Source organism: Nicotiana tabacum, chromosome 6 (genome assembly GCF_000715075.1).
Source record: "Nicotiana tabacum cultivar K326 chromosome 6, ASM71507v2, whole genome shotgun sequence".
Lineage (NCBI taxonomy): Eukaryota > Viridiplantae > Streptophyta > Magnoliopsida > Solanales > Solanaceae > Nicotiana > Nicotiana tabacum.
In genome coordinates this window covers 126,835,044-126,848,763 of record NC_134085.1, presented here as the reverse complement: position 1 = coordinate 126,848,763, position 13,720 = coordinate 126,835,044, and the positions used below count along the sequence as shown (strand labels likewise).

At 38.2% G+C, this 13,720-nt stretch overlaps 3 protein-coding genes across 6 annotated transcripts; 2 read left to right on the top strand and 1 right to left on the bottom strand.

Annotated features, from left to right (window-relative positions):
- On the top strand, window positions 1-1,127 carry LOC107770827 (uncharacterized). The gene is made up of 2 exons (XM_016590158.2): window positions 1-553; window positions 652-1,127. The coding sequence occupies exons 1-2, from the start codon at window positions 95-97 to the stop codon at window positions 922-924; spliced, it is 732 nt and encodes a 243-aa protein (XP_016445644.1). The 5' UTR covers window positions 1-94; the 3' UTR covers window positions 925-1,127.
- Window positions 1,001-9,513, bottom strand: LOC107770825 (ABC transporter B family member 28). 4 transcript variants are annotated; one of them, XM_016590156.2, is made up of 17 exons: window positions 8,954-9,513; window positions 7,103-7,290; window positions 6,553-6,576; window positions 5,567-5,668; window positions 5,031-5,121; window positions 4,499-4,599; window positions 4,315-4,365; window positions 4,085-4,213; window positions 3,812-3,874; window positions 3,451-3,730; window positions 2,935-3,083; window positions 2,742-2,831; window positions 2,412-2,546; window positions 2,267-2,323; window positions 2,097-2,153; window positions 1,408-1,698; window positions 1,001-1,311 (listed from the first exon to the last, which is right to left on the bottom strand). In XM_016590156.2, the coding sequence occupies exons 1-16, from the start codon at window positions 9,348-9,350 to the stop codon at window positions 1,462-1,464; spliced, it is 2,151 nt and encodes a 716-aa protein (XP_016445642.1). In that variant the 5' UTR covers window positions 9,351-9,513; the 3' UTR covers window positions 1,001-1,311; window positions 1,408-1,461. The 4 variants fall into 4 exon arrangements, with proteins under 4 accessions (XP_016445642.1, XP_075111409.1, XP_075111410.1 ...); XM_075255308.1 differs by having other exon boundaries at window positions 1,001-1,305; XM_075255309.1 differs by lacking the exon at window positions 8,954-9,513 and adding an exon at window positions 7,425-7,653.
- A 1,406-nt stretch (window positions 9,514-10,919) lies between these two features.
- Window positions 10,920-11,907, top strand: LOC142182035 (uncharacterized). Its single transcript, XM_075255891.1, has 2 exons — window positions 10,920-11,290; window positions 11,385-11,907. The coding sequence occupies exons 1-2, from the start codon at window positions 10,920-10,922 to the stop codon at window positions 11,905-11,907; spliced, it is 894 nt and encodes a 297-aa protein (XP_075111992.1).
- The last annotated feature ends 1,813 nt before the right edge of the window (window positions 11,908-13,720 follow it).

Genomic DNA, 13,720 nt, shown 5'->3' with positions numbered 1-13,720 from the left:
TCACATAAAAGGCACAAATCTGCCACTTGAACTTCCTGAAAAAGAAAAAAAATACTCTCCATTCTCTTTCTTCTAAAAGCAAGACACTAACAAAATGGGGTCTCAAATTTACTCACCAAGTCCTCAATTCTCCACCCAACTTCCCAAAACCAAATCAAGACATATATCTTCATTTTCCTCACTTCAGTTAAAACCCAGAATTAGCATCATAAGTTCACAGCAACAGCCACAATCTGCTGGTGCTGTTACTGAAACAACAATTCCAAGAACTGGTACATACAATGTGGACTTCAAGACTTTTGAAGCTTGCAAACTTGGTATTTCTAGATACCCAGATTTTGTGTATAATGCCAAAGGAGGTTCAGGTACTGGAACTGGCAAAAGAATTGAGTCAAGCGACGAAATTGCCGTTGATTTTGACTTGGAAAAACTGTACATTCCTCCATTAACATCTGCAACTGCTAAGTTCTTGGGATTGCCATTGCCCCCTTTTCTGAAAATTGATGTTGTCCCCGAGCTCCTTAGAGGATATGTCAACCAAGAAACTGGCAAGGTACATTGCTTACCCCTTACTTGATTGTCCTTATAGCTGAAATATATGAATTCATCAAGAAGAAAGAGATTAATTTTCAAGCTTATAACTTTTAATAGGTCAATCTGGAGTTCAAGGCCAAGTTCTGGTTTTCAGTTGGAACCATCTACAGAGCGCCACCATTGCTTGTGGAGACGCTTTTAACGTCAGAAGAAACGAAGGGAAGAATTAGAGAAGGAAGAGGGGAGAGGCTAAATGAAGAAGGAAGGTGCAAACTTGTTGGGGTGGCAACGGTTGAACCTATTGACGACTCGTTTATGAATACATTCCTTAGCCTTCCAACAGAATGTCTGGCAAAAATGAATGCTAGAATCTCATTTTCCAGTACGTAGAAACTTTGCTAAGCAACAGTTATGTGAGATACAATGTATAGCTCTCAAAGATAAAACAAACAGAAAGGCCAAGAAATTGCATATTAAAGTTGCAATCCATTTGATGTTATAAAAGTTTAATATTGAATTTTGTAATACAGATAGTGTAAAATTCATGGGAGCATTAGATGTGTGAATATCCAATGATACAGGATTTACAGTAACCAGTACAATCATATTATATTTTACATCAGTTGTTTATAGCATGTAAACTTTGTATAACTTTGCTATGTTCAAAAGAAAAAAGAGACTTGTTTCTCTGTTTTTCTTCCTGCTATATCCATCCTCCTTCCATTCAACATTCAATCCCTAATGTTTGCCCCTGCAGTGCACAATATCATGCTGCATCTGGAAAGAAGTCAGGATCAGAATGTTTAGGTGTGGTCGAACACAGTTGAAAAAGCTTTTAAAGCAAGACAACCAATTTAAATTAGCGTAACTCACATATTCTGCCTCTGAAATTGTTCTGAAAAACAAGCAAAAACGAAGTGCTATACATTATTCAAATGCGAGCCTCTGAGTGTCAACCAGAGAAGCATATTGGCCTTTCCTCTCCAACAACTCAAAGTGTGTTCCCAACTCCGCAATCTTCCCATCAGAACAAAGAGCAATTTGATCTGCATTCTGAACTGTGCTCAATCTATGAGCAATTACCAAAGTTGTTCGTCCCTTCATCAGATGGTCCAGTGCTTCTTGGACTAGACGCTCACTTACTGTGTCTAAAGCACTAGTGGCCTGCAGAAAAAACAGAAGACATATTTCATCAAACATATATAGTATCACAATATCCTCTAATACCTAAGGATTTGCAATTCATACTTTTACTGGTCTGAGTTCAGCTGGATGGGTATTATTCTATAATGTATATATATCCACGGTCTTCCTAGAGCAGATAGGGTTTAGGCTAAACCAGATTTGCAAAGAGAAAGAAGATACTAAGGCCACCCACAGAACTGCAGGGACTATGCTTGTAATGCCACAACAATAAAATGTTTAAATCTGTCTATATAATTCAGGCTACACCAGTTTACAATGAGAGAGAAGATACTAAGGCCACCCACAGAACTGTATCATAGAGCATACGGTGTGATAGTCAACGGACAGAGAGGGAGCAAATGGGGGCCAAAGACTACCTCATCGAGAATCAAAATAGGGGCATTCTTCAGTAGAGCCCTTGCAATAGCAATCCTCTGAAAATGGAAAGATGGCACAGTCAGAAGAACTCTGTAAACTAGTGTAGCGAGAAAAAAAATAATGAAAAGCTCTGATAAGTGCACGCATAAACAGCAAATCAATTTATTACCTGCCTCTGTCCACCACTCAACAAGCCACCACGTTCACCAACCAATGTGTCATAACCCTGTCAGTTTTTTCGAGAAATAATTAGCAGAATAGGAGCAAATATGAAATAGAAGGGTACAGGGAGCAACCTGGCAGAAATGACAAACCTGTGGCATTGAAATTATGAACTCGTGAGCATTGGCAGCCCTGGCTGCCTTTATCACATCGTCCTTGGATACAAACTCATCAGGGAGACCATAGGCGATATTTTCTCCAACCGATACAGAGAAAAGAACAGGTTCCTACAAGCGAGTTTTTATGCATGTCAGCAACAAATAAAAAGTGATTACAAGGCTCAAAATAACCACTGAGAGTCTGAGACCATCCAGAATTTGATTTCAAGTTAAATCTTCGATCAAGAGAACTTCATGATGACCCTGAGAGTAGTGTCTCACTGCTTAAACAGTGAGTTTTGGAAAGAAAAGAGCAACACATACTTGATTCACTATAGAGACAACCCGTGCCCATTCGCTCTTATCAAATGTTCGCAAATCTTCTCCTGCAACAGTTATGCGGCCTCGAGTTGGCTGCAAGGTCAGGTTATTGACTGATATATTTACCTTTAGACCTTCCTAGAAGGACCACAAAAACTTGTATTAAGGAATATTCAAATAGATATGGAAAGTAGACCTCATAGAAACGTGCTAATAGTTGTACTACTGTACTTTTCCCTGCACCACTTGGTCCCACCAGAGCTGTAACAGTTCCACATTTTAGCATTAAATTAAGACCACAGAGGATTTCCACATCAGGCCTCACTGGATACGAGAAATACACATCTGCAAACGAAATATGAAAAGCATTTTATTAATTGACAAATGGTGCATTTTCAATTACTTCCCCCTTCTTTTGAAGGCCAGATTTCTGAAATCATGGATTAACAGATAAGAATAAGATCTGTTTCTCCTAAACAATAGCAGTCCTCATAAGCAACACATTTTACTGAAAAGAGACCATAAAATCTCCTTGACAAAAAGTTACAGAAAGATCTACCTCATAGATTTACCCATCCAAAAGGAACTAAATCCATCATCAAAACTTGTTATCTGTACCCAGTTTATCGACTTATCAAAATAAATACTATGCCCATTTTTTACAGTATTGTACAAGCAGCACAAAATAAACAGATATGGCAAAAGTACATACCTTCAAGACAGATATCACCTGTCTCTGCAAGGCTTCGCACACTGCTACCCAATTTTAAGGAAGACATGTATCTTGTTTTGGTAGATTGTTTCTTCTCATTAGAACCATTCACCAAGTATAATTCTAAAGTCTCATCACGGACCTTCTTTTGCTTCATGTCTTTCTCTAAAGAATATGCAAGCGCTTCATCAATTTCAGCTCCAGACAAAACAGAGTTGATTCTCTCAGTTGCTGCAAAAGCTGTACGAAGATCTCCAAAGGTATTTACGAGGCCTTGAACCTATAATGCATTCTCTGTCAAGCAGATGAAGGAACATAAAAGTGGGAATTTAAGAGAGCAACAGCAGCAAGAATTACTCACTGCGAAAGTTAGTGTAAAAGTGTATCCGATAAATGAAGCCACAATTCCCACTGACATTTCACCCTACATATGATATAATTTGAATTATCAGTTACTATGCAAATAAAATCAAATCCATAAGACGAAGATTATTCGAGATATCATTAAAATTACTATTGGATAGAGAAAACCGTGCAGCCAGATATACATACTCAAAACTTGAAAACAAATTACAGCTTAAGATGGATAAACTCTTGACGATATAAATATCCATAACTTTCTTAACGTACTTACTGCCTTTACTTTGCTTCCACCAAGGCAATACAAAGCCATCAAGGAGATATAAACTGCCACCCTAGTTACTGACTCATTGAAGGATTTGAACGTTCCAAGCTTTATTCCACTACTCTCATACTCGAGTACCTGTCAAACTCCACAAATACACTCTAGCATCTCTAGAACAGCAACTATGATAATCTAGTCCTTACTCTGAATCTAAGAAAATCATATAGCCTCTAAGTTACCTGGCGAGCAAACACTGACATCTGACGCTTCTCCCCACTAAATGACCTCACCTGCAGAAGAGGTCAGTGTCGTATTCATTACCACCAAAGAAGTGCAAGGGCATCACATGAAAATCTGAAATTTAGTAGTTATAGTTATAGAAGTTGAGGTAAAATCTGAATGGGCTATAGATCATGAACTTACAGTGCGAATGGCAGAAAATGACTCGGCCACAGAATCAGCTATTGATGCTTGGACCAGTCCATGAGCCTTGAAGACATTTACAGTTGTCCTCTTGTACACAGCTAATAAGTTGACAACCATTAGGAAGGTGAACAGACAACTTAAACAGAATACCAGTAATTACCAAAACCCATCAATTATCTTCTTCTGCATTTCCATTTCGACCTATTACTTGCGCCTTTATTACCAAGAATCAATATTTGAATTCTGATGTGGCATTTCTTTTCTTTCGCATCAAGATAGATATGATCTTAAGTAATACAATTAATCAGCACATATAGTCAATACAATCAAGCTGAAGTGACACTACTAGAATTTATAAAATATATTAATTAAGTTATATAATTAAAACTGAAAAATGTATTACTGTTTTATTATGATTACAACTATTAAGGGCACACTGAGAAACTGTGAATTAAACTAAGGTAATAGCCATACCTTAGCATATCAAAGTGCACAGAATAGCCAGTAATATCAGAAATAAAATATTTACCGACTAAAATAGACACGGTGAGCATGAGTACGCCCAAAATTGGAGCAAGCTGAGGAGATAGAGCAAACAATAAGGACAATGTTCCAACCACCTGCATTAAAAAGAGAATCCAGCTAGGTGAAAGATCATCATGCAAGGTATGCACAGAGAAAAAGCAGGTGAATGGGAGGAAAGAGAGAAAGTTAATGGACAATGCAATTTGAGCATCATTAAGGGAAAGCACTCGCAGAAAATGAGAGCTGAAAATTTGGAGTCAAGAAACATGCAATTGATGTCTCACCATAAACACATTTCTAAGATAAATCAGCAAAGGGTAGTTTGTCTAAATAAGGGACTTTTTTACCTTATAAAAAAGGGGGGATTTAAGAACAAAAAATTTCGGGAAAGGAACATCGGGAAATTTTATACAAGGAAAAGAACATTGAAATTGTTCCGACGGTCCAACGTTAGACTCACTTGCAATCAAAGAGAAAGAGAACTGATTCAAAAATAAAGTAAAATATAAAGCTCACTTTTATTTAGTGAAAGTAGCTTGCCTCTGATAATGCCCTAAAACCACGATCCCGTGAAGTATTCTCACTGACAATATTTTTGAGTGAACCAAGATCAGTTGTTAATAGAGCTGTTAACTCACCAACCTACAAAAAGAAAGCTAAATGAATTAGTAGGTACACATAGGAAGGTCAGTAAACAGAGATACCAAGCATAAGAGTCTTATGCAGACAGCCAAACTTGGAAGGCCTAAGGAAGAGCGAGATCAAATATACACCGAGTAGTCCACCCTCCTCAATAGCATCCACGCAGGTCATAATATCATCTACTCAGTCTTACAGCTGAAAAACCTAATTCAAAGTTGCAAACTGACAGTGCTCACAGGCTGCCTCAGAAATTATAACACATACTTGCATCGAGTACGTTCTACGAGACATTTAGAAGCTTTAAGCAACCAAAATGGCAACACGAAACCTTCTAGATGCAGTATACTAATAACATAAGAACTTCTAGTTCTTTGCAAAAATATTGTACAAAATAACGAAGTCTTTGTTTTTCCCCTTGTTTTCCTATATTGTTCGAAGAATGTTTTTTTTTTCTTTGATAAGTTTGTTCAAAGAAGGTTCTTAAGCAACTGGAATATTTGTATATACATGAAATGAAAAATACAGAAAGAAGTACATAGAGACGCTCAAATGGAGACTAATCAAAAACCATTACAGCCACAGGTGTAAGAATTTTTCCAGAACAAAAGGGCACTTTGCTTCCTTAATAGTAGAGGAGTCTTCCTTGAATAAAACTGGGAAATTGTACAGCAGCATATATGAAAGGTAGTGCTCTCAAAATCTGCAATTATTTAGACCAAGATGGCCAAAATGAAGGGACCTAAAAAGCAAGCAGTTTTAACCAGCACATCCTTAGACCTTAGTACAATTAAAAGTAAAATCTCTTTGGAATTCACGCAAGCACGCAAGGGCATGTACGAGCTTGTTATGACAGAAAATACAGCATAACAAATGAAGTAGCATACCTTGTAACGGTCAAAAAACTCAACCTGCAAAGAGAAAGAAAGGTAAAGCATTAAAAAGGACGTGCTGAATGAGTTCACACAAAATCTTGGCAAACATTTCCAAAGCAGTTGAAGCCAAAATGCAATATATATGTTCTTGTACATCAATAACTATTCAAAAATCAGTTGACTGATCTTGATTGACAGGAAAATCAGTTAATTGATCTTTCCCATGCTACAATAAATCTTGGCAAACATTTCGAAAGCAGTTGAAGTCAAAAGCAACATATGTCTTTCTGTGGGTCAATAACTATTCTGTAAATCAGCTGATTGATCTTCACCATTTCAAAAGGTTTAATCTGTGATTCTTAACAAGGTTAGCAGAATGATACAGATACAAAGGAATCATGACAAATAAAATAATTAAAGTATGTGATACCGTTAATGCTGATAATTTATAAACATAGTATTCAAAGTTTAAGATGTCATTTATAGTTACATCATCTTATAACAAACCATTATACATCAGGTTAAAATTTGGATAGCCACCTAATCTGAGTTTGGTGTTCACCTTTTGAATCAGTACTCTCTGAAAAATTTGAGCCCTTAAGCTGGACATAACCTTCTCCCAAATGGAATTCATGTTCACCACATAGATAATTGTAAAAATTGGCTCCAGTGCATATAGAAGTCCCACTTTACTGAGCAGTTCCAACAGAGGCTCTGGTCTTGTTCCGATAAGTACTTCAAAAAATCTTCCTGCAATGATAAGCTCAGGCAACTGTCAGGCCTACGCAGCATTAATTTTATATTTAAACATGAATGGTATATTTACTCGATATCAGCAGTTTAACTAGTATTTCAAGAAATTTGGTCTAGTGCCACCACTCTACCATAGTGTCTTTTCACTTGTGCTGAAATTTCACCTATAATCTTGCCTAATATGGGTGGTAGACTGGTAGCATCTTGAACTACCAAGCTAATTGACATAAATCACTTTTTCTCCTTTGCTTGGAAAGCGGATGACAGATTCTCATCTGCTTGATTTTCTTCAAAATATATTTTTTGATAACTGAGATACCCCGAGGACCAGTGGCGCAATGACCAAAACTCGGGACCTGCTCCTTTACTCCACTTAAAATACCAGGCTATTGGTCTGCAGCAGGGTTTGAATCTGTGACGTGCGCCAAACCCACACATTACAATCTACACTTTTATCACTAGACCAAAGCTACATTCTTCAAAATATAAGTACAAAGATATAACATTTCAACCAAAATAAGCAGACAGAAATGGCAATTGGCAACTTTAAAAATTGGCTCTGATTGGTCAAATAACTTTAACATGCGACATATAAAACTTATACTTTTCTGCAAATAAGATAATATACGCCTAACATTTGCTTAAATTTTTGGCTGGACTAGTTATATGATTCAAATATGCAACTGCACTGTATTTTTGACCACTGTGTTGCCTAACGAAACAATGAATATGCAAACTCTGCCATGCTCAACCTTGAGCCCGTTTGGATTGGCTTAAAACAAGTGGTTTTTCAACAGAAATAGCTTTTAAGCCAAAAAGTAATAAGTTGGGGTTGCCCAACTTATTGCTTTTGGCTTGTTTTAAGCAGTTTTTAACTTATTTTAAGCATTTTTTGACTTTGCCAAACACTGAAAAAAGCTAAAAAGAGCTTAAAAGCTTATTTGACCAACTTAAAAGCCAATCCAAACACCCTCAAGTCATTCTTAACTGTCAAGTGATATAAACATACATAACACTTCTCCATACACCCCTATTATCTCTAGCATTAGCATGTTTAAGAGAGAAACATGCATCATCTTGAAATGATGTAGCTAGAGGGGCTTAACAAAATCCTAAGCTAGTCCACACGTTGATAACTGGTCTTGGATGAACTTAATTCAATAGCAAAAGATTTTGAACGAGTATCCATATCCTCACTCTGACATGCTTAACAATAATCTTTCACATAGATTTATAATTCTCCAACGCTAATTGCTTTAGACAAGCAACAAAAAGCAAACATTTTCGCTGATCTTACAGTTCGTGGAAAATACATTTTTTTTAACTGAATAATGAAATTTGACACGAGAAATAAGATTTAGGTTGCCCTCTGACTGGCTTAAACCCTGAAATATCCATTTATGAAATACAACTCTTTTCAAAAAATGTGATTACTGGCACTTTTTTTCCTCCCAATTACTGAAAATCAATACTCTTTTCTAAAAAAGTAAAAGTAAAAACCTAATAGGAGCAGTACTCCTTTTTCAACTTATATGACATTCTTTCCGATTTGAGACGTTACATAGGATTTGATACTATTCTATTCTTATTCAACATTTCACTCATCCAACTAATCAAACAGATGGGAGTAAATTTTATCTATTTTTCAGAGAATGCATACCGGAAAGTAAAGGCATGGTGAGAGTACAAGTTGTACAGCCGATAAGAGTGAGAACAGAAGCAATGAGCCTCAACTTGTGGCGAGAAACAAGTTTCCACATAAAACCCCAACTGATAACTTCAACTGGCTCAACTGCCACGAAACTATCATCCGATTCTTCGAATTTAGGATCGTTTTCTGAAACAATAGCATCAAAAGCAGGGCCCGTAATGTAAGCTGAAGATATCACGGACCGTTTCAGTTTCCGGCAACTAATGGATTGTGGGCGAAATGGACGTTGTGTTGAAGAGATAGAGAATTGAGATGGTCGCCGGATTAAGACTTGTTGATTGCGCCGCCATTGTGTAATGGCGGGGTTGAGAGAAAGACAGAAGGAGTTAGTTACAGTACTAGCCATGTTCGTGTAAGAGCTTCGTTTGAAAATTGAGCTCCTTAGATTTTTAATTTTATTTTACACATAAATGGCCAGAAGAAGAGGAAAGACACTTGTCTTCACTTTATCCGGAGTGTCCAAATTCCAACTTGTCGCCTGTTTCTTTTCAGTTGAATCATGTTTGGTAAGTGGTAACGTTAGGCATGTAGAAGGCTTATAAAAGGCTTTTAAAAGGCATGTAAAAGGCTTAATATATAAAAGATAATCTTAAGGAAATATCCAAAACAAGTATAAATTTATCAACCTCTAGCCAATAATCACATATTTACCAATATTAGCCAAGTACATAAAAAAATTAAAAACCCTAGATAAATAAGGATTCTTTCCCTCCAAGAATTACATACAAAGATCTCCTTCCATATTTTTAAGCGTCATCAACTACATTAGATGCAAGACAGAAAGAAAATTTCATGGATGAGGTAACAAACAAGGTGATAAAACACAAAGAAAAAATATACAAGATTCCAAAAACCTAAGCAAAAAGGGATCATTTTCACTGGGTATAGTTGAAATTCATCGAAAATATATAAATGAGTTAATATACAAAATTGAGGAAGATTGGAGATGATTTAGACTAGTTTTGAGTCAACATTTCATAGTTGAAATCTAGTTAAAAGAATTCTCTACAAAATATGATCAAACATGTATCTCACATACATATATACATAGATATGCAGGAGATATATAAGAGAGACATATTTGATATACGAGTGATATACAAAAGATACACGAGAGATATAGTGAGTACACATATCATCTTCTTTCGTGTTCATCTTGTGTACTTCAAATTTGGCTCAAATTTCAATTCAACCCACCTAAACTCTCCACCAAATCGTTCCAAAATTGAGATTTATACTCCTTAAGATGTAGCCCTTTTATTCCAACAACACCGACTCGAAATAAATTCCAATTTCGAAAACTCAAATTTTTGAATTCAAGCTTAATCAAGCTTCAATGGTTGTCCATGGCGTTTTAAGTTTTATCCTTCGACCCAATCAAATAAACTAACATTTAATAGTGATTTCTAAATCATATTAAGGTGCTCGATTCTTTGATTCTCGGCTTAAAGGAATTAGAATATTGCAATATTGCTAAAGTCTAGTGTCTCAAAGAGTTTGAACTGCCTTTGTGTTTTAGCAAAATAGATTTGTGTTACAAAATGATATTTGGGCTATTTCCAGTAAATATTTGATTTTGGGCTAGTTTTGGTTGAAATTATTTATGGACTGACAATTTGGGTAGTTCATGTGTAGTGTGGATTAGATTATAGTGGTTGTACTAAATGATGACAGGGTAAGGTCATGGGGGGGAGGATAGGGGTCCTTAGGGAGTGTAGGGCAAGGGGGGTAAGGGTGGTAAGGATGCCTCCAGGTTGAGAGTTGGGTCTTGGAGCATAGGGACTTTGACGGGGAAATCTATAGAGTTAACAAAGATTCTCCAAAAGAGAAAGATCAATATAGCTTCTCTCCATGAGACTAGATGGGTGGGAGATAAGGCACTGAATGTAGACGGGTTTATGCTTTGGTACTCTGGATGCGTAGGGGCGAGAAAGGGGTAGGTATTTTGGTTGATAAGGATCTTCGGGAGCTAGTGGTGGAGGTTAGGAAGGTGAACTATAGGCTGATGAGCATTAAGCTAGTTGCTGGGGGTTTCACTTTAAACATGATTAGTGCGTACGCACCTCAAGTAGGCTTAGACGAGGAGGTCAAAAGGCATTTTTGGGAGGATTTGGATGAGGTTGTGCGTGGTATTCCGCCAGTGAGAAGCTTTTCATATGGGGAGATTTCAATGGCCACATTGGGGCGACGTCTGGGGGCTACGATAACGTGCATGTCGGCTTTGGTTTCGGAGTTAGAAACGGAGGTAGAACTTCATTGCTGGATTTTGCTAAGGCTTTTGATTTGGTAAAGCAAACTCAATTTTTCCGAAGAAGGAGAAGCACTTGGTCACCTTTCAGAGTTTAGTGGCCAGGATCCAAATTGATTATCTAATATTCAGGAAGTCTGGTAAAGGTCCGTGCGCAGACTGCAAGGTCATCCTAAGTGAGAACTTCACAACTCAGCATAGGCTTCTAGTCATGTACTTGGAGATCATGAGGAAGCGTCGAAAGAGGGTTGTGTTTGGCCTAACTAGGATCAAGTGGGGAGCTTTGACTAAAGACAGAGCACATGAGTTGGGGGATAAGTTGATGGCTATGGGAGCATGGAAAAGTAGTAGGGACGCAAGTGGTATGTGGATCGCGACTGCGAACTGCATTAGGGAGGCCGCTAGAGAGATATTAGGGGTCTCGAAGGGCTTGTCTGGTGGCCGCGAAGGGGATTGGTGGTGGAGTAATGAGATTCAAGGCAAAGTGGAAGCCAAGAAAGCGACATATCTACAGGTCCTAGAAAGCGTGGACGAGGAGGAAATGAAGACGAATAAGGAGCAATATAAGATGGCTAAGAAGGACGCAAAATTAGCAGTTACAGCGGCCAAGGCTGTTGCGTTTGAACGCTTGTATGAAGAACTTGGAGGCAAATGAGGGGATAAGAAGTTGTATTGGCTAGCCAAGGTAAGATAAAGGAAGAAATGTGACCTGGACCAAGTGAATTGTATCAAGAACAAGGAAGGCAGAGTTTTGATGGATGAGGCACTTATTCGACGAAGATGGCAGACTTACTTTCACAAACTCTTGAACAAAGAGGGGGATAAGAACGTTAAGCTAGGTGACTTAGAGCATTCCGAGAGTCGTCGGGACTTTGGATATTGTAGGCATATAAGAGTCAAGGAGGTTAAGGGGATATGCATAAGATGAGCAGGGGGAGAGCGACTGGCCTAGATGAGATCCCAGTGGAATTTTGGAAGAGCGTGGCTAGGGCGGGCATGGAGTGGTTCACTGGGTTATTTAATATTATTTTTAGGACGAAGAAGATGTTCAAAAAATAAAGATGGAGTACGATGGTTTCGTTGTATAAGAACAAGGGCAATATCTAAACTTGCAACAACTACAGGGGCATCAAGTTATTAAGCCATACCATGAAAGTCTGGGAGAGGGTGGTGGGGTTGAGATTGAGGAAGATTGTGACTATTTTCGAAAAACAGTTCAAATTTATGCCGGGACGTTCGACTATGGAAGCTATTCATCTTGTCAGAAGGTTAATGGAGCAGTATAAGGAGAGGAAGAAGGATTTATGTACGGCGTTCATCGACTTAGAGAAGGCTTACGATAAAGTATCTAGGGATGTTCTATGGAGATGTTTGGAGGCTAGAGGTGTTCCTGTTGCATACATTAGGGCTATTAATGACATCTATGATGAAGCTAAGACTTGAGTGAGGACTGTGGGAGGGGACTCTGAATACTTCCCGGTTATGATAGGGTTGCACCAGGGGTCAGCCCTCAGCTCATTTTTATTTACCTTGGTAATAGACGAATTGATGCGCCACATTCAAGGGGAGGTGATGTGGTGCATGTTACTTTCAGATGACATTGTACTAATTGACGAGACGTGAGGCGGTGTTAGTGAGAGGTTAGAGGTCTGAAGGAAGACCTTGGAGTCTAAAGTTTTAAGTTGAGTAGGACCAAGACAGAATACTTGGAGTGCAAGTTCAGTGGTGCGACTCGGGTAGTGGATAAAGATGTGAGGCTCGATTCTCAGTCATACCTAGGAGAGAGAGTTTTAAATACCTTGGGTCTGTCATACAAGGGAATGGAGAGTTCGACGAGGATGTTATACATCGTATTGGGGCGGGGTGGATAAAATAGAGGCTCATTTTTGGTGTTTTATTTGATAAAAATGTGCCACTAAAACTTAAAAGTAAGTTCTATAGAGCGGTAGTCAGACCGACTATGTTGTATGGGAGGCGTGTTGGCCAATCAGGAACTCCCATATCAAAAAGATGAAGGTGGCTGAAATGAGGATGTTGAGATGGATGTGTGAGCATACCAGGTTAGATAGAATTAGAAATAAAGTTATTCGGGACAAGATGGGTGTGGCCCCTGTAGAGGACAAGATGCGGGAGGCGAGACTTAGAAGGTTCGGACATGTGAAGAGGAGAGGTTCAGATGCTCCGGTGAGGAGGTGTGAGAGGTTGGCCCTGGAGTACCTAAGTAGGGGTAGAGGCAGGCCGAAGAAGTATTGGAAGAGATGTGATTAGACAAGAGATGGCGCTGCTCCAGTTTACTAAGGACATGACCATAGATAGGAAGGTATGGAGGTTGAGAATAAAGGTAAAGTATTAGGATAGGTAGCCGAGCATTGTCCTATCTGTAACTTAGTTTCCTTTGTGTATTCTCATAGTCCTTGACTGCTATTATTACTTTTTGTTGCTTTCGTTTTGGATTTCTGATTATAGTT

Coding starts and splice junctions, on each gene's coding strand:
- LOC142182035 (XM_075255891.1), top strand. CDS start 10,920: ATGCGTAGGGGCGAGAAAGGGGTAGGTATTTTGGTTGATAAGGATCTT. Junction 11,291..11,384: donor TTGCTAAGGCTTTTGATTTG/GTAAAGCAAACT, acceptor TCTAATATTCAG/GAAGTCTGGTAAAGGTCCGT.
- LOC107770825 (XM_016590156.2), bottom strand. CDS start 9,350: ATGGCTAGTACTGTAACTAACTCCTTCTGTCTTTCTCTCAACCCCGCC. Junction 6,577..7,102: donor AGAGAGTACTGATTCAAAAG/GTGAACACCAAA, acceptor TTCTCTTTGCAG/GTTGAGTTTTTTGACCGTTA. Junction 2,154..2,266: donor TGAGTGGTGGACAGAGGCAG/GTAATAAATTGA, acceptor TTCCATTTTCAG/AGGATTGCTATTGCAAGGGC.
- LOC107770827 (XM_016590158.2), top strand. CDS start 95: ATGGGGTCTCAAATTTACTCACCAAGTCCTCAATTCTCCACCCAACTT. Junction 554..651: donor TCAACCAAGAAACTGGCAAG/GTACATTGCTTA, acceptor AACTTTTAATAG/GTCAATCTGGAGTTCAAGGC.